Source organism: Bos javanicus, chromosome 2, assembly GCF_032452875.1.
Source record: "Bos javanicus breed banteng chromosome 2, ARS-OSU_banteng_1.0, whole genome shotgun sequence".
Lineage (NCBI taxonomy): Eukaryota > Metazoa > Chordata > Mammalia > Artiodactyla > Bovidae > Bos > Bos javanicus.
In genome coordinates this window covers 99,629,310-99,649,015 of record NC_083869.1, presented here as the reverse complement: position 1 = coordinate 99,649,015, position 19,706 = coordinate 99,629,310, and the positions used below count along the sequence as shown (strand labels likewise).

The 19,706-nt window shown below is 34.6% G+C and overlaps 1 protein-coding gene across 6 annotated transcripts in view; it reads left to right on the top strand.

The window, feature by feature from the left end:
- Positions 1–19,706, top strand: part of ERBB4 (erb-b2 receptor tyrosine kinase 4) — a 1,283,620-nt gene that overhangs the window by 958,563 nt on the left and 305,351 nt on the right. For all 6 annotated transcript variants that reach the window (XM_061383869.1, XM_061383859.1, XM_061383854.1 and 3 more), the window contains exons 11-13: positions 546–636; positions 1,890–2,089; positions 15,689–15,821. In XM_061383869.1, the coding sequence (XP_061239853.1) occupies positions 546–636; positions 1,890–2,089; positions 15,689–15,821 (424 nt within the window). The remainder of the gene's footprint in view (positions 1–545; positions 637–1,889; positions 2,090–15,688; positions 15,822–19,706) is intronic.

Here is a 19,706-nt window from a genome sequence, read left to right as displayed (position 1 = left end):
ATCCCTGGGATTCTCCAGGCAAGAACACTGGAGTGGATTGCCATTTCCTTTTCCTATGCATGAAAGTGAAAAGGGAAAGTGAACTCGCTCAGTCATGTCCGACTCTTGGACTGGTGGACTGCAGCCCACCAGGTTCCTCTGTCCATGGGATTTTCCAGGCAAGGGTCCTGGAGTAGGGTGCCATTGCCTTCTCCGTCTATGTATCTAGTTAAACTAAATATCTTTGCTTTTAGAAGAATGAATCTAATTAAGAATCATTTAAATCTTTATACTGTACAGTGATATGATTCTGTGTGTCTGAAAAACACTCATTCTTCGTGTTCATTATTTTGACATTCATTATCTATTGAGAATTGCAGTCCAGAAACTTTGGGTAAGACATTAAATCTTGGAAGAAAAAACATGAGATAGAATGGTTCAAAAATGGGAATATTTTTTGTCCTTTCCTTGCCTTCCATTTTCATCATATCTCCAGAATAATTAGTATTAAACACTGTTACTAAGACAATGACATTCTGAATTTTTGTTACACCTATGTTTTGTAGGTTTCTTGAACATACAGTCATGGCCTCCAAACATGACCGACTTCAGTGTTTTTTCAAACTTGGTAACCATTGGCGGAAGAGTACTCTATAGGTAGGTGTATATGTAAGGTGACTTAGACTTAATTTTTCTACTTAAATCTGAAAGATGTCAAAAATCAATACTGTCATCAAATACTCTGTAATTATAGTTCACAGAAAGTCCATTGAATTAAGTACATATATCTATAAGAGGTTCTAAAATGTAAATGTAATAAAAAAGGATAGTGCTATGTGGAACCAATTTTTACTATCCATTGAATAAAGTATTATAAATCTCAGTCAAAACATTGTTATGCTCATCATGAGCATAATTGTAATCAACAATTAGGGACGGTCATGATGGGAACAAAGAATTGAGAGGGAGAATTACATCCCAGTTCGCTACACACACACATTATATAAATGTGTGTTATAGTTCATCTTGCATTTATATATATATATATAATAGATGCAAAAAATCTGAGTATTAAAAGTAAAGCAAACTTAGATTTATAAGGAAGCAAAACAGGACAGATTTGATCTCTAAAATAGAAAATAATGTTCGTAAGTTGATTGAGATTTGGGAAACAGTTATTCTTTAGAGAATGAAGAAAGAATTTAATTACAAAGTTGACCATGTTGAAATGAAAACAGCATCCTTGAAATGATAATTTGTTTCCACAGTGTAGTTGTTACTTAACTTTTAGAAATGCTTTCTCAGAATCCAAGCCTTCTGAGTATTTTTTTTAAGTTTTAGTTTAATTTTATTCTTTTTAATTTTTGACATCTCTCTGTATATATTTTTCAACTATTATAATTATATTTTGGTTGCTAAGGTATAAATAAAGCTAAATATCCATAGTCATTTCCTGTGATATGTACCCTCTGAAAGTGTGTCTAAATTTATTTAATAAAGCAGAGTTAATATCTTATTTTGGATAGATGAACAATCACCCTATCAACATGTATTTAATTATTTAGTCTTAATCCAGGATTTCATTCTTGATGAATTTAAGATTGTGAAAGGCAGTGAGTAGATATGTCAGTGGTACATATGTAGACAGAAATAGAGATATCACTGATATTCATAATTCTAAAAGATGGGCTTTTTTGAGAGGGGAGTCAAATGATTACTTTTGAAAGTGTCAGTGAACAGCGTTGTAAAGAAATAATGTTCGGATTACAGGTTTATTTATTTAATCTTTTTTATGCTCTATTAATATTCTTCTTGGAATAAGATATGACAACCATATTTTACTTGAATAATGTATGTCATGGCCAGAAAACAATTACTACTGTTTCATTTTTTCCCCTCCCTCTCTTTAGTGGCCTTTCCTTGCTTATCCTCAAGCAACAGGGCATCACGTCTCTACAATTCCAATCCTTGAAAGAAATCAGTGCGGGGAACATCTACATCACTGACAACAGCAATCTGTGCTATTATCACACCATCAACTGGACAACACTGTTCAGCACAGCCAACCAAAGGATAGTGATTCGGGACAACAGGAAAGCTGAAAACTGTAGTAAGTACCCAGACAATAAAACCTGGACACTTTAAACATTTTTGTTATATTCTACATTGTGTAAAACAATTAAAACTGATAGGTCAGGATTGTCCTTCTTTTCTCAACACTTAAAAAAGGTTGGTATAAAACAATCAGATGGGTGACTTTAATAACATATTCCATGTTTTCATTATGTATTTCGTGTTCTCAAATCTTGCCTGATCTTAAGAACCTCCTATAGAGATTTAGATTCAACAGGTATAAGTAGAACCTGGGAATCTAAATATTTAATAGGCGTCCCAGGTACTTCCTCAATTTCAATCAATTTGTGGAAATCCAGTCTTAAATTTTCTGTTTACTCTTTGTTTCAATGAATTTGGTGACATAGAAAAGCAAAATATTTGCCATTTAGAGGTGGTGGGGGAAAAAAGGACATTTTCTTTTGAAATGTGTAAAAATGCTCTTCTAAAAGTTTGCCATTCAAGAAGTAAGTTCATTTCATAAATTTGTTTTTATAGTCATGGAGTTTTCTTTTTTCATTTATTTTACTGCATATTATTTCTTCCATCATTTCTTTTTCACACAGAAGCAAATAGTGTTTTCATGAGTACATTTTTTTTTGCTTTTGTTTTTTATTTTTTTATTTTATTTTATTTTTTAACTTTACAATATTGTATTGGTTTTGCCATATATCAACATGAATCCGCCACAGGTATACACATGTTCCCTATCCTGAACCCTCCTTCCTCCTCCCTCCCCATAACAATTAAGCCATTCCCATCTTATACTTTGATATTCTAATGATTAATACTCAATTCTTCCCTGTTTTTCTTCTTAGTAATACTTTCTTCTACATCCTATAGGTGACAGACTATGAATATAGTACTGATTTACTTATGATAAATATAAAATAAAAATACTTAGAATTCAAATGATCTGTTAACAAATGCATGTTTTATTGTGGTCATGATAGATCAGTCCTTTTTAAAAGTTTCATTTCTTATTTTTCTGTTAGGAAGGCTTCTTGCTTCTTTGATCTCAACATCAGAACAATCACAAGGGTATACATACAAAATGATTAAGTTCATTAAGCATCCTAATAAATAGTACAGGACACATTCAAAAAATGTAAACTCTTAAGAAGTTAACATGACTTAAATTTACCAGGTTATGTGGTCAATTAATTATATATCTGTATCCCACCTTGTCCCAGAAAGGGTTTAAGCCAGTTAGCAATTTTTATAAAATATAACATAATTTGTGAGGAATTCACACTTTAGTTCTCTTCGATCCTTAAATACATTTTCCAGAGAAAATAGGTCTACTTCAATATGATTTCAACATGTAATTCTTATTTTGAGTGAACTTAAGTTCTTATATATTCTTCTGTTCCTAATAGAATCAAGAAATATAAAATCTTATTATATATCAAAATATGCATACCCACATTGAATGAGATTTATCCTTTTATTGAGCCTAGATTGTTTCCTTGGTTTTATATATTTCTGATTCCTGACAGAAAGCTTGCTCTTTTTTTCTGTAATACCTAAGGTTTTTATCCCACATTACTATATATGTTTTTGTACATGCCCCAGAGTAGATTATCCACGGAAATAAAATAGGATATTTTTCAACACTAACATAAATATTTCTCTAAGTCAGAATTATACTCTTATTTTCTCTCACTTTGAAATTCTTTGTACACTGTTTGAAATTTTTGCTTTTGAAAAAAAATTTAGTACACTGTTTGAAATTAAAAAAAAAAATCAAAATAAAACAATAGTATTACTAGCTTTCAAAAATAAGATTTAACCATGAAAATAAAACCTGAAGAAAAAAATAAAAGAATAAGAGAAAAACATTATTCTTCTTTGACTCATTTAGTCATTTCTCAAGTCCTTTCTTTTACATTTTGTAAACCTGAATAAAAAACAAATGGGAAAATAAAATGTAGAAAGAAACTAGCTATAAAGAAAAAAAGATAGGAAAAATTTATGCAATTATTCCTTATTTCTTTAAGACTTCTAAAATTTATAACCAAAAGAAGATTAATAATAATAACCTAAAATTTAACATGTTCTTCAGCTTTCAGCATTATATCTCTTGGACATTTAGCCACTTTTAAAACCATGAACATATTTTATTGTTCTGTAGAGTTACAGTTGACTTAACAGTTTGAGGAAGAAATTAAACAGTTTGAAGAAAGCAGCTGTGTGTTGCTGTAGAATAAAATTAAGCATTTTGTTTTTCATTTTTAACATCTTAGAGTGAAAAATGTTTGCATGAAATCCATTTATCAAAATTTAGGCTTCGGTCTCATAGTACAGTGGATCCAGCATTCTTAGAAATGTAATTATCCTATAAAATTGATCTCAGAGGTGTTGCTGATGTTTACACTGAGCCTGCAATGACTGCCCACATGCGATTGAGACCATTTTATTACCCACAGTATTATCTGCAAGTTCAGTTCAGTTTAGTCGCTCAGTCGTGTCCGACTCTTTGCTACCCCATGAATTGCAGCACACCAGGCCTCCCTGTCCATCACCAACTCCCGGAGTTTACCCAAACTCATGTCCATAGAGTCGGTGATGCCATCCAGCCATCTCATCCTTTGTCGTCCCCTTCTCCTCCTGCCCCCAATCCCTCCCAGCATCAGGGTCTTTTCCAATGAGTCAGCTCTTCGCATGAGGTGGCCAAAGTATTGGAGTTTCAGCTTCAACATCAGTCCTTCCAATGAACACCAAGGACTGATCTCCTTTTGGATGGACTGGTTGGATCTCCTTGGAGTCCAAGGGACTCTCAAGACTCTTCTCCAACACCACAGTTTCAAAAGCATCAATTCTTCAGCACTCAGCTTTCTTCACAGTCCAACTCTCATATCCATAAATGACCACTGGAAAAACCATAGCCTTGACTAGACGGACCTTTGTTGGCAAAGTAATGTCTCTGCTTTTCAATATACTATCTAGGTTGGTCATAACTTTCCTTCCAAGGAGTAAGTGTCTTTTAATTTCATGGCTGCGATCACCATCTGCAGTGATTTTGGAGCCCAAAAAAATAAAGTCTGACACTGTTTCCACTGTTTCCCCATCTATTTGCCATGAAGTGATGGGACCAGATGCCATGATCTTCGTTTTCTGAATATTGAGCTTTAAGTATCTGCAAGTGGGTAAACTTAAATATTGTTTCATTTTAAATTGTAGATACTGCATTTTTAGACATTCTTTCTTAGTATACCACACACGAGATACACACAAGCACATATACATATTCATTACAAGACTTGTATACACAGACATACAGCGTAAGGTATGTATTTGTATACTCACACAGCACATATACATGTACACTACCCTAGAACACATACACATGCCTGCACACAGATAAATGCACATATCTACAGTCACCATAAAATACTCTCATCTAAATCTATATATCAACTTGGTAGCTTAAAAGAAAAAAAAAACAGCCTTGATTTTAAAGTTATTTTTTAGTTCAACATGACTTAAAACAGTAATGACAATAAAAGAAAAACTTCACCTAATCTGTATAGTGTATAACTTGAGCAGTCTTAATCTTTTAAGTCAAAAATTTCTAAGTAGACTTTATGGTTTGAAGAGATTGAGAGAAACTCCAGGGTATGAAAAGCTGGAACATTTTTTGCCTCCTTTATTTTTATGGTTTTGGGACAAAACAGTGCTAGTTGGAAGGAGATTTAGACTAAGTTTATAATAGTATTTGAGGTTTCTGTAAATAGTTAAGCATAAACATTTTAACACCAGAATATAAAAAAATGAAGAGATAAATATTAACCAAACTTTCATAATCTAGTTACATTTGAACTGATACATCTCCATTTTAAAATTATTTGCATGAATGCACTGAAACCCAACATAAAGAGGGAAGCCATATTCAGTAATTACCTTTCAAAATGGAAATAATTTTATTTTTCTAATTATAATAGTATTTTTATCATCATTAGAATATAAAACAATAGACATATATAAAATACATACTTTTTGATAAATAGATAATGAAACATTTGTTTAGAAGCCATAGCAATTATAACTATGCTACTGGCATGAAAACAGACATACAGACCAGTGGAGCAGAATCAAGAGTCCAGAAATAAAACCACATGTAAGTTTAACTAATATTTAATAAGGAAGACAAGAATATTCAATAAAAAAAGCATAATTGATCAGTAAATTAAGATGGAAAAATAATGATATTCACATGCAAAAGAAAGAAATTGCACTCCTATCCTATACTACTCACAAAAATGAACTCAAAAAGGATTAAGGTCTTAAACATAAGCCCCAAACCACAATATTCCTAGAAGAAACATTGAAGATTGTAGGTTCCTTGACATTGGTTTTGGTAATGACTTTATGGATATTACACTGAAAGCAGAATCAACAAAAGCAAAAATAAGTGGGACTACATCAAACTAAAAAGTTTATGCATAGCCAAAAGAACAACAAAAGCAATCAACAAAATGTAAAGCCAAACTATCTAATTGGAGAAAATATTTGCAAGTCATGTATCTGATAAGGCCTTAATAAAAGTATATAAGGAACTCAAAAACTGAATAACAATCTGGTGTAAAAATGTGCAGAGAATGTGAACAGATGTTTCTCTAAAGAAGACATGCAAATAGCAACAAGTCATGAAAAGGTGCTCAGTACTCAACGTCAGTAAGCAATGTGTGTGCTAAGTCACTTCAGTTGTGTCTGACTTTTTTTGACCCTCTGGACTGTAACCTGCCAGGCTCCTCTGTCCATGGGATTCTCCAGACAAGAATACTGGAGTGGCTTGTCATTTCCTTCTCTAGGGGATATTCCTGACTCAGGGATAGAATCCATGTCTCTTACTTCTCCCGCATTGGCTGGCAGGTTCTTTACCACTAGCGCCACCTGGGGGTAGGGAAATGTTAATGCAAGTTGAAACCACAATGAGACATCAATTTCTATCTGTTAGAATTGTTATTATCAAAAAGCAAAGAGATAACAAGTGCTGGTGAGGGTGTAGAGAAAAGGGACCTCTAATACACTGTTGAAGTGAATGTAATTGAGGCAGTCATGATGGAAAGTGGTACAGAAATTCCTCAAAAAAATTAAAAATAAAATTACTATATCTAGCAATTTCACTTCTCTGCATCCTCATGTTCATTGCAGCACTCTTCACAATAGCCAAGATATGGAAACAATGTGTCTGTCAACAGTTGACTGTATAAAGCATATGTTGCATGTATATAGATTGATATATACACACAATGGCATATTCAGCCATAAAAAAGAAGAACCTTCAAGACATCAATATTAAGTGGATTAAGTTAGACAGAGAATGACAAATATTGTATGATAGCACTTTCATGCAGAATCTAAAACCATTAAACTCACAGAAACAGAGAGTAGAATGATAGTTGCCAGAATCTGAGGAGTAGGGGAAATAGTAAGATACTGGTCAAAGTATACAAACTTTAAGTTATAAGTTCTGGAGATCTAAGGTTCAGTTCAGTTGCTCAGTCGTGTCCAACTCTTTGTGACCCCATGGATTTAACTCCCGGAGTTTATCTTAACTCATGTACATTAAGTTGGTGATGCCATCCAACCATTTCATTCTCTGTCGTTCCCTTCTCCTCCCACCTTCAATCTTTCCCAGCATCAGGATTTTTTCAAATGAGTCACTTCTTCACATCAGGTGGCCAAAGTATTGGAGCTTCAGCTTCAGTATCAGTCTTTCCAATGAATATTTAGGACTGATTTCCTTTAGGATGGGCTGGTTGGATCTCCTTGCTATCCAAGGGACTCTGAAGAGTCTTCTCCAATACCACAGTTCAAAAGCATCAGTTCTTCGGTGCTCAGCTTTCTTTATAGTCCACCTCTCACATCCATACATGACTACTGGATCTAAGGTACAGCATAGCAACTATAGTTAACAAAACTCTGTTTTATATTTGAAAGTTGCAATGAGAGTAGAGATTTTATGTTTCTACCACCACAACAACAAAATAGTAATTATGTGAAGGATGTACTATATTAACTTATTGTGATCAACACTTACGTGTGTATCAAATCACACTGTACACTTTATTAGAAGACTAAAAACTTTATCTCAGTAAATTTGTAAAAAATAAAACATAACCATAATTGTGCAAACTTTTAAGTCTTTTTATATAACAAAAATAAACATAATTAAAAGAAAAGAAAGCAGACTTTATCAGCTCACAGAACTGGGAAATGCAAGGGGGATATTCCTTCAGGCACAGATGGCTCTTTGGGTTAAACATTACCATGACACAATTCTTCAACTTTGCCTGATTCTGCTTTCTTCATAGGTCAGCTCTCTTTCTTCATTAGTTGCATTGACTGTAGTCATGAAATTAAAAGACGCTTACTCCTTGGAAGGAAAGTTATGACCAACCTAGACAGCATATTCAAAAGCAGAGACATTACTTTGTCAACAAAGGTCTGTCTAGTCAAGGCTATGGTTTTTCCAGTAGTCATGTATGGATGTGAGAGTTGGACTATAAAGAAAGCTGAGTGCTGAAGAATCGATGCTTTTGAACTGTGGTGTTGGAGAAGACTCTTGAGAGTCCCTTGGACTGCAAGGAGATCCAATCAGTCCATCCTAAAAGAGATCTGTCCTGGGTGTTCATTGGTAGGACTGATTTTGAAGCTGCAACTCCAATACTTTGGCCACCTGATGTGGAGAGCTGACTCATTTGAAAAGACCCTGATGCTGGAAAAGATTGAGGACAGGAAGAGAAGGGGATGACAGAGGATGATATGGTTGGATGACATCACCAACTCAATGGACATGGGTTTGGGTAGACTCCAGCAGTTTTGTGATGGATAGGGAAGCCTGGATAGGCGTGCTGCAGTTCATAGGGTCACAAAGAGTCGGACACGACTGAACGACTGAACTGAACCATGTGTACAATAGATAGCTAGTGGGAAACTGCTGTATAACACAGGGAGCTCAGCTCAGTGCTCTGTGATGACCTAGAGGGTTGGGATGGGTCTTGGCTCAAGAAAGAGGAAGTGTATGTATACTTTTAGCTGATTCACATTGTTGTACAGCAGAAACTAACAGACGTTGTAAATCATCATCCTCCATTAAAAAAGAAAAATTCAGAAGTCACTAAAAATGTTTATCCCTGCCCAGAGCATTCTCCAGGGTTATGAGTATGGGTAAAATCGCCCTACTTTCTCTCTCCCAGCATCTGTGTTGTGGAAAGAACCCTGACTGACCCTGCTTGGGTCAAATATGCCTATCTCTGGACAGTTCAACTATTTTCTCTCTCCCACCAACTGTTCAAATATGTTTTTAAGTCAGTTCCTTCAAAGCATTTGAAGTGATATTTTATAGAAAGTGTTAGTTGCTCAATCATGTCCAACTCTTTGGACCCAATGGACTGTATGTAGCCCACCAGGTTCCTCTGTCCATGGAATACTCCAGGCATGAATACTGAAAGGTATCCATTCCTTTCTCCATGGGATCTTTCTGACCCAGGGGTAAAACCCTCATCTCCTACTTTGCAAGCAGATTCTTTACCGTCTGTGCCACCAGGGAGGCCTCATAATTTCTTTACTTAAATCCTTTCATTAATTTCCTACAGATCTTTGGCCAAAGCAGAAAAGCCTTTAAATGGCCAATGGTTCCTACCTACTCTGGCCATTGTTCACCTCAGTGGCTCATCAGATATTCCTTTCCCACTCAATGTGCAAGTTCAATATATATATATATAGATAGATAGATAGATAGAGAGAGATTATTTATATATATATATATAAAGAATTATTTATCTAGTGCTGTCTTCATAACCAGGCTGTAAGCACTACATAACACAATATGTATGCTATTTCATATGTCCTTCATATCCCAATTTCTTAGCAGTGTCCAGCATAAACTAAGAAGTTTCTCAACAAATACTTCTAAAAGTAAACACATGGGTATACTCGTTTATTTCCACATTTCTCTTAAGTACATTTACTGAGGGCATAGATAAATAAAAAACTGCATTATATACTATATTATATAGTATATATTAGTAATATGATGTCTAAATTTCATCATTACCTAGAGAGATAGATGTTATTATTTACTTACAGATAAGTAATATGTAAATAATTGCCCAAGGCTGCATGGCTAGTCATAGAGTAAGGATTTGGTCTATGTTGATCCAATCAGAAAAAACTGAACTATGACAACTAAGTCATCTTTTTCAGCTTTCATAAAAAAAGATTAATGGTATCTTCCCCAAAACATTCCAAGTCAAACCCATGCCTCTACATATGGTAGGTAGTGCAAACAGCATAGGTAGGTGGTCTTGTACAATGAAAAAGAAGATGCTATTTCTGCCTTTGTGCTTGCAGACAGGTACTTCATTTCAGTGTTTTGAGCTAGTTCATTTACTTTCACACATGAAACACATAGCAAGATCCATTACTTGAGCTTGCCTCTATTTTAATGAAAGCAAGTTCAATATTCTCTGTAAAGGTCAAAATAATAAGCACATTATTATCTCTCCAAAATTTTAATAGATACAAATCAGATGATATAAAGAAAAAAAAAATTTGCAGTTTCCAAAAAAACAGAAGTTAAAGGTTGCCTAATGGCTACATTGCTAACGTTTCTTTAGAGTTCTTGATGGTGTTTCAAGGTAAGCCACCGAATAGGCCTTTTACTCCTTCCTGTGGGACTATCACCCTGGAGGGTCAGAGGGCTGTAGAATTCTTGGTACTGATTGAAAACTTCTTTTCACTTAAGAATTTCAAAGTAGTTTCCTTGGTCTTTTGTTCTGTGCTTTGTGGAGATATTTCCCAAGGTTTCACTCAGCAGAGTGACTTTTGGAAAGAGTGAGAAGAAAGTAATTATTATGATTTCCTGCTTATCATTGCTTTCCTCCAATAGATACTGTTTCCCAGATTCAAAGCTGCTCTGAAATTGAGCATCTAAATACAGACTAAGAAAAGTAGCAGGTAAAGAAAAGAAGGTAGGAGTTTGAGTGACGCTAACACTCTCTTCTTTAACTAATGTCAAAGGAGAGAACAGAAAATCAAAGGAGAAGGGACAAGAATGAGAGTAATTTTTTCAAGCCCCCCAAAATTAATGTGAATAGGTGAAATAAATAAATCAAGGAATTGATGGACTATCATGAAATGGGCAGTACAAAGGTGTACTGATGGTTTTATCAACATCCTAAAGGAAGAAACTGAAAGCATATTTAAGGCCTTGGACAGAAGTTGATATACGAAGAAGATGAGGCATTGATTATATTTTCTACAAGGATAGGAAAGGGAGAGATTCGTGATACTCCACAGTATGATTTTGAATATAATCTGCTTATCTTTACAAGTTGCTTTTGTAATATAGCTATTGTTTTTTTTCCTTAAGGTTTCTTCTGATAATTATATTTATACCATAAGCAAGTGCATACAAAATTTGTATATAAATGTATATATGTGTCAGAATATGAAACACTCTATCAGTAACCTTAAAATGTCTCAATGCTTATAAAATGGGCATTAGTTTGTAATATTTTAGTATCTCTGATCTTTTACTCCTTTCTAATCTACATCTGTTGTATAAAATTTGATTTTACACATTTATATTCAGTCAGCTTGATTGAACTCTATTTCTTATTCCTTACATCTTTATAAATTAATGGGAAGTTACTTGTACATCTAGGAATCAGTGATATGAGACTTATGTTAAGATTTCCTTTCTACAGACATTTATTTTATATAGTGAAAGAGCCCTCTTTCTCTGCATTATGAATGAATCAGAAGGAGAGACCTCTTGCTATTTGTTAAAATCAGTATAACAGCTAAACTGTCAGCCTTTCCTGAGTAAAATATCAAATCAATCAATTTTTGAATAATTTCCCCAAAAAGTGAGAAGAATAATTACAACATATGCTATCTTAAGACATGGAATCAGTTAAGCGAAGTCCACAAACTTTATAAGTTAGCTAAAATAGTTAATATTATGAGATTAGCATTCCTTTAAGTTTCAAGAAAACCCTGTATATAGTCACTGTTTCTTCAGATTATCTTTTTAAATTATTTTAATGTTTACTGCAACCACAAACTATATCACTAAAATAGCAAATTAAAAATTTATGTAGCTCAGAAGCCAAAAAGCAAAAGAGATAAAATGAAAGAATAAAGAATTTGATTTTCCAAAATATGTCATGAAAATGGGAAAAAATGGGAAGAGAATAGTTTGGATAAATAGTAAAATCGATGATTTTTAACTACAATGATCATAGTAAAGATTATTGGTTACGTACCCCAAGAGCTGACTCATGGAAAAGATTCTGATGCTGGGAAGATTGAGGGCGAGAGGAGGAGAGGACAACAGAGGGTGAAATTGCTGGATGGCATCACTGACTCAACAGACGTGAGTTTGAGTGGATTCCAGGAGTTAATGAAGGACAGGGAAACCTGATGTGCTGCAGTTCATGGAGTTTCAAAGAGTTGGACACAACTTAGCAACTGAACAACAACAACAACCCTAATTAAAGGCAGAGGTTGTCAGATCAGATTAAAAAGGCAATACCCAACTGTATGCTGCCTACAGTACATAGACTTCAATCATAAAGACACATATATATTAAAGGTGAGAAAATACACCCTGAGAGATAGATCAATAGAAAAGTCAAGAAATATGAATAGACCTACAAGTATGAAGACAACTGATTTTAAACAAATATGCAAAGATAATTTACTGGAAAAGGGATTGTATTTTCAACAAATGGTACTGGAAAAATTGAATATCTACATGCCAAAAAAAAGAAAAAGATAGTATCTGTGTTCATGAATTTTGTGTGTCAACTTGACTGAGTCACAGTTTCCCCAAGTATTTAGTTAAACATTATTTGTGGATGAGTTTGGAAGGGTGTTTCTGGATGAGATTAATATTTGAATTGATGGACTGAGTGAAATGAAGTGGATAGGTATATTGTAATTCAGTGAAGACTAAAAAGGACATACTTAGTCTCTCTGCCTGACTCCTGAACTGGTGCATTAGTCTTCTTCTTCCCTTAGACTGGGACTTGAAATATCTGTGCTCCTGGTTCTCAAACTCAGACTAAAACTGTATTGTAGGCTTTTCAGGGTCTTCAGAGCCTCTTGATAAGAGTGAAAGAGGAGAGTGAAAAAACTGGCTTAAAACTCAACATTCAAAAACTAAGATCATAGCATGTGGTCCCATCACCTCATGGCAAAAAGATGGAGAAACAATGGAAACAGTGACAGACTTTATTTTCTTGGGCTCCAAAATCACTGCAGATGGTGACTGCAGCCATGAAATTAAAAGACACTTGCTCTTTGAAAGAAAAGCTATGACCAACTTGGACAGCATATTAAAAAGCAGAGACATTACTTTGCCGACAAAGGTCCATCTAATCAAAGGTGTGGTCTTTCCAGTGTTCATGTATGGATGTGAGAGTTGGACCATAAGGAAAGCTGAGTGCTGAAGAATTGATGAACTGTGGTGTTGGAGAAGACTCTTGAGAGTCCCTTGAACTGCAAGGAGATCCAACCAGTCCATCCTAAAAATCAGTCCTGAGTGTTGATTGGTAGGACTGATTTTGAAGCTGAAACTCCAATGTTTTGGCCATCTGATGCGAAGAACTGACTCACTGGGAAAGACCCTGATGCTGGGAAAGATTGAAGGCAGGAGGAGAAGGGGATAACAGAAGATGAGATGGTTCAATAGCATCACCAACTCGATGGACATGAGTTTGAGCAAGCTCTGGGAGTTGGTGATGGACAGGAAAGCCTGGCGTGCTACAGTCCATGGGATCTCAAAGAGTCAGACATGACTGAGTGACTGAACTGAATTGACTGGGTCTGCAACTTGTAAGGGACTTCCCCGGTGGCTCAGACGGTAAAGCGTCTGTCTACAATGCGGGAGACCTGGGTTCGATCCCTGGGTCAGGAAGATCCCCTGGAGAAGGAAATGGCAACCCACTCCAGTACTATTGCCTGGAAAATCCCATGGACAGAGGAGCCTGGTAGACTACAGTCCATGGGGTCACAAAGAGTCGGACACGACTGAGCAACTTCAGTTCACTTCACTTCAACTTGTAAACAGCAGACAGACTTCTCAGCCTCTATAACTGTGTGAAACAATTTCTTAGTATATAAAAATATGTAGATACAGATATGAATATACCTATTTATTCTGTTTCTCTTCAGAATCCTGACTAATCAGTATTATATGCAAACTAACTATAAATGGGCTATATGGGCAAAAACCCATCACACTTCTAAAAGGATAATTTGAACAAAATGTTTGTTACTTTGGTTTAGACAAAAATTTTAGATATAATGCCCAAAGTATAATTTAGAAAAGATAAAATTGATAAGTTGCACTTCACCAATATTTTAAAATATGTACTTTTCAAAAGAGTGATAAGTAAATAAAAAGACTAAGGGAGAAAACATTTGCAGAATCTATAAAGAACTCTAGATGCTCAATAGTAAGAAAACCATCAGTCCAATACAAAATGAGCAGAAAATTCAGTGCCACTTCATCAGACAAGACAGCAAATAAGCACATTAAAAGATGTTCAATATCTCTAATCACCTAGAAAATGTGAATCAAATCCATATGAGATTCCACTACATAATATTAGGAAGGCTAAAATTAAGCAGGCTAGCTATACCAAGTATTGGTAAAGATGTGAGGAAACTTCAGTTCACAAGTTGAATTTATTGCTATGGGGAATGTAAAATGGTACAATATTTTGAAAAACAATCTGATAGTTTCTTTAAAAAAATTAACCCTCTGCCTACCATATTATCCACCCATTTTATTCCAAAAATGAATAAATAAATAAATAAAATGAAAGTGTATGTGCAAACAAATGTGCACATGGATGTTCATAGTAGCTAAATTTTTAATAGCCCTAAATGGGAAACAATCTAAATATCCAGCATTATGTGAATGGTTTAAAAATGTGCTATATGCATACAATGGGATAGACTGAGTAATAAAAATGAATAAATATTGATACATGTAGCAACATGGATAAATCTCAAAGTAATTATTCTGAGTTAAAGAAATTACCTAAAAAAGATAACATACTGCATATTTATATTTACATAAATTTCTAGTTAATACAAACTAATGCAAAATTATTTCTCTTTTTTCCCCCTTTTAATATTTGCTGTTTTATAATAAGTATTGCTTGTTCTATTTCTGCATGAATTTCTCATATGAAATTGAAGCCAAAATGTTTGTTGTATCAGTGGAGCAAAGGGTTGGCTTTAGAAAGATATATTCTGTTCCTTACCTTAACTGGAATGTTAATTTCTGTCACTCTCCCTCCCTAGAATTTTGATAGAGGTAAGAGGCATTTGTTCACCATTATGAAAAATGCAGTGGTGCTATCTACATACAGTGATTGGGGCTCTGCACTAGGGAAATATGGAGGGTAGAGTGAGCCATAGTGACGGATAGGCAGACAGACATCTGCCACAGATCTCTTTTACAACGACTCCTTTAGAAATAGCTTTACCTAGGAAGTTTCATATTAACATGGTTAGTTTGGACACAGCCTTCTGTTTTATTTCCCCTTGATTCTGGTGTGTTTTTCAGCTGCTGAAGGAATGGTGTGCAACCATCTCTGTTCAAATGATGGGTGCTGGGGACCTGGGCCAGACCAGTGCTTGTCATGCCGTCGCTTCAGCAGGGGAAGGACCTGCATAGAGTCTTGTAACCTCTATGACGGGTAAGGCATCTTATGTCATCTTTATCTTATAAGCTTTGAGGTATTGATTGGTTCAGATATTAAAATGATCATAGAGTGGTAAAATTTCAGAATATGTGTGCTGGTCAAGATTTTTAAGGAGAGTTTGTGTGACATAAAGAAAAAAACATAAAAAAGAATTGTTTTAAGAAGGAATAATTTTATTTGAGTAAACAGGTCAAAATACATATTGACATATTGACTATTGTGCATATATTTTTAAAAGTATATAAATATGAGTAATTCATAATAGATTATAGAAATTTATACCTCTCCAAATTGAAAAATGTTTCTATTTTCTTTATGAAGGACATTGTGATAAGTAATATTTCCTCTCATATGTGTCAACAATTTTTTTTTTCTTGTTTTCCTATTAATTTTCATCTGGAATGACTGCAGAACTTTTGATTTTTTTTTCCATTTAGGTTGTGAGGCTATTTGATTGTGTATTAGGAATTACACACATTTCTATGTTTCAGACAAGCACAGAGCCCTATAGAGAAATTACCTTTGTATTTTCTAGTTGAAAAGGTTTTCTGAAAGTGCTTTGTCACTTTCTAAAGATAACCTAAGCTGTATTTTAAATCAAGTATTTTAAATTCCATCTACAATACTGCAACAATCAAATTGACAACAATAAAACCTAGTATATACCTCGTTGTGTGGCATTTCATATACTCATAAAATCACTTTAACCTAACATACCATTTCATGCATCACAGTTGTCCTTCATTAGTACTAAAATAAAAATTTTAGTACTGTCCCTGAGTCAAATTTCCCTGTATTGCTCACTGAACAGGTTTTCAAGGGTTTGTAAAACTGTAGTTTTGAAGTTCTTTCTTCTGTCTTATAAATTGTCCCTATTTTAACAACCGTTTTCATAATCCCAGATAACATTGTATTTTTGCATTTTACATTAGAAGGATAAAAACCTAAGGATCTCAATAATAGTGATATGTCTCTTTTTTGAAAGATGACTAAGACCAATTCCCTCCATGAATTTAGGAAAAAATACTAAAATTAGACGTTTAAATGTAAAACCACTTTAAAAAAGTTATTTAACAGTTTGAGATGGTGATGATGGTTGTACAATTCTCTGGATATATTAAAATAGCATTGAATTGTGCACTTTCAATAGAAGAACTGTATGATATATGAATTATATCTTAATAAAGACAGCATCCAAATAAAGGATTTAGTAGTTTTATCAGGAAAATTCAACTTGAAACTTTGTAGAGCACAGTCAACTCATAAAGTTGATAATGAATAGCAAATTATTTGCTACTTGCCTCATTGAATTGAATTGTATTCATGCTTGTTCATATTATTATGAAAGAAAGATATTTTCGGTACATAAAATACTTCAGATAAAATATGCTTCTCTGTGTGTATAGCAATTGATACCATTAAAATGGAACTAATAGACTTTAACTCGATTAAGAGACTGTTACAATAAAAGTTTTTTGAATATGTATGTGCAGTTCTAAGGAGGGAATAGATTCTAGAAATCATTTTATCAAATAGTGAGAAGTTGTAGAATTAAATGTTGACCAATGTCAAAACGTAGTTGAAGTACCAAACCAACACTGGAAATCAGGACATCTGATTTTCATCCTGTTTCTTTCCAGAAGCCATTGTATTTTCCTTAAATATTTCAATTTTGAACTTGTCAGAAATATGAAATTGATAATGTGGATGAATAGATTATCTATACTACTCTCTGTCTCATTTTTATGAGACAGTGAAAGCTAAGCAAAGGAAAAATACTGGTTCCCTAGATGCACAATAAACAGTACTGATTATCTGACTTTTTTGTGTGTGTGTTAGTCACTCAGCTGTGTCCAACTCTGCAGTTGCATGGACAGAACCCTGCCAGGCTCCTCTGTCCATGGAATTCTCCAGGCAAGAATACTGGAGTGGATTGCCATTTCCTTCTCCAGGGGATCTTCCTGACACAGGGATCAAACCAAGGTCTACTGCAGTGGCAGGCAGATTCTTTACCATCTGAACCACCAGGGAAACCGCGTTTTCCAAATCATTAAATCAAATGTATTATAGAAATATAAAGTCCTTAATGTTTTTTGCCACAGTGATGGGACCCTAGGAAATAATACACAAGGATTGGTTTAAAATATACTAAGTGAAACTATGTTATAAATATCTGATATAATTCTTGCCTACCCAATGATAGATTTTGCCAACTCCAATCTGTGATACTGGTAAATTTCTTCCAGCTTTGCCTGGCAGACATGACAGCCTTTGATGAAAAATGAGCTTAAATCCTAACTTAATCACTTCCTATTTGAAATGTCCATCCTTGGATAAATAACTAATTGTCCTAAACTTGTTTTTTTTAATATGGAAAATGGGACTAGTATTGATGTCTTAAAATAATTGTGATTCCAAAAAGAGAAAAAAGTATAATAAAGTCTTGTTAGAATTCCTACCCCTAAAATAGTTATCTTTGTTTCCATTTAGTGTCTATAAGTCTGAGCTGATTAAATGGTTAGGTAGAATAGTCAGGTATACATTGCTGAAAATAAATACAAATATGAAATACAAAATCAAGGAACCTATTTACATACACAAATAGCTTGACTATCATAAAAGAAGAAATTCTAAAAAGAGGATTTTTTTTTTAGGGGGAAACTCTAAGTCAGGTAATCCTGGCTGTTAACACTCAAATCCATATCATACAAGTCATTATATTTTGGGAATTCGTAACTTCAATATGGACTTCCCTGGTGACTCAGTGGTAAAGCATCCGCCTGCCAGTGCAGAAGATTTGGGTTCAACCCCTGGGAGGGGAAGATCCTCTGGAGAAGGAAATGGCAATCCATTCCAGTATAGTTGCCTAGGAAATCCATGGACAGAGGAGCCTGGTGGGCTATAGAGTTGCAAGGAGTCAGACACAATAGGAGTCAGACATACTTAGTGACTAAATAACAACAACAAACTACAATACACAAGTATTCAAAATGAGCAAGAAAACTAATTGCCATGCAATCTTAAATGTGTTTTCTTAACTGGCAACATGGCTAAATGCTTCTGAAATGTGGAGAACAACAGAGAAACAACAGGAAGGGTATCAGTCTTAGCTCTTTGTAGTCATCTTTTACATTTCTCATTGAAACACTTTTTCCTTTTTAAGAGTAAAAAGGATATTTAGGAAATAAAGTCTAGAGAAGTTAGGAGATTTAAGACAGAAATATTAATCTTGGTGCTGAGAACACCAACCAATTCCAAAGCTTTTGCTCTTGATCACAGGATTGGTTAAAGTAGCACACACACAAAACTGTGAGAAATGCATAGAAGCAAAAACACAAAGTTCAGGAACCAATGCCCATGCTTCTTGGAATGTGACTTGTTAGATCAGACTCAAGTGAAAAGGGATCTCTGGCAAAGTTATAGCAGAATCCCTGTGAGACAGCAAAGAAAAAAATGCAATAATGGAGACAGTGACAATAAAGAAATTGCAAGGAGAATCTGTTTTGAAAACAGAAAGAAAGAGAGACAGAGGTTCTACAGGTAGAAGTCTAGTCTATAAAAAAAAAGCCTCTAGGTTATCTCTGCTACTGCTGCTGCTAAGTCACTTCAGTCATGTCCGACTCTGCGACCCCATAGATGGCAGCCCACCGGGCTCCGCCATCCCTGGGATTCTCTAGGGAAGAACACTGGAGTGGGTTGCCATTTCCTTCTCCATTTCCTAGGTTATCTCTAGGACTCTTTTTATTCCTCATTTTATTCCTCAACTCTGTATATGGAGAAGGGAGCTCCAGAGAAAAGACAAGGATGGCCTGTGTCTTAGAAACATAAAAATGGTTGTCTTCATTTAGTATCCTAATTCTTTCATCACCCAAGAAGCTG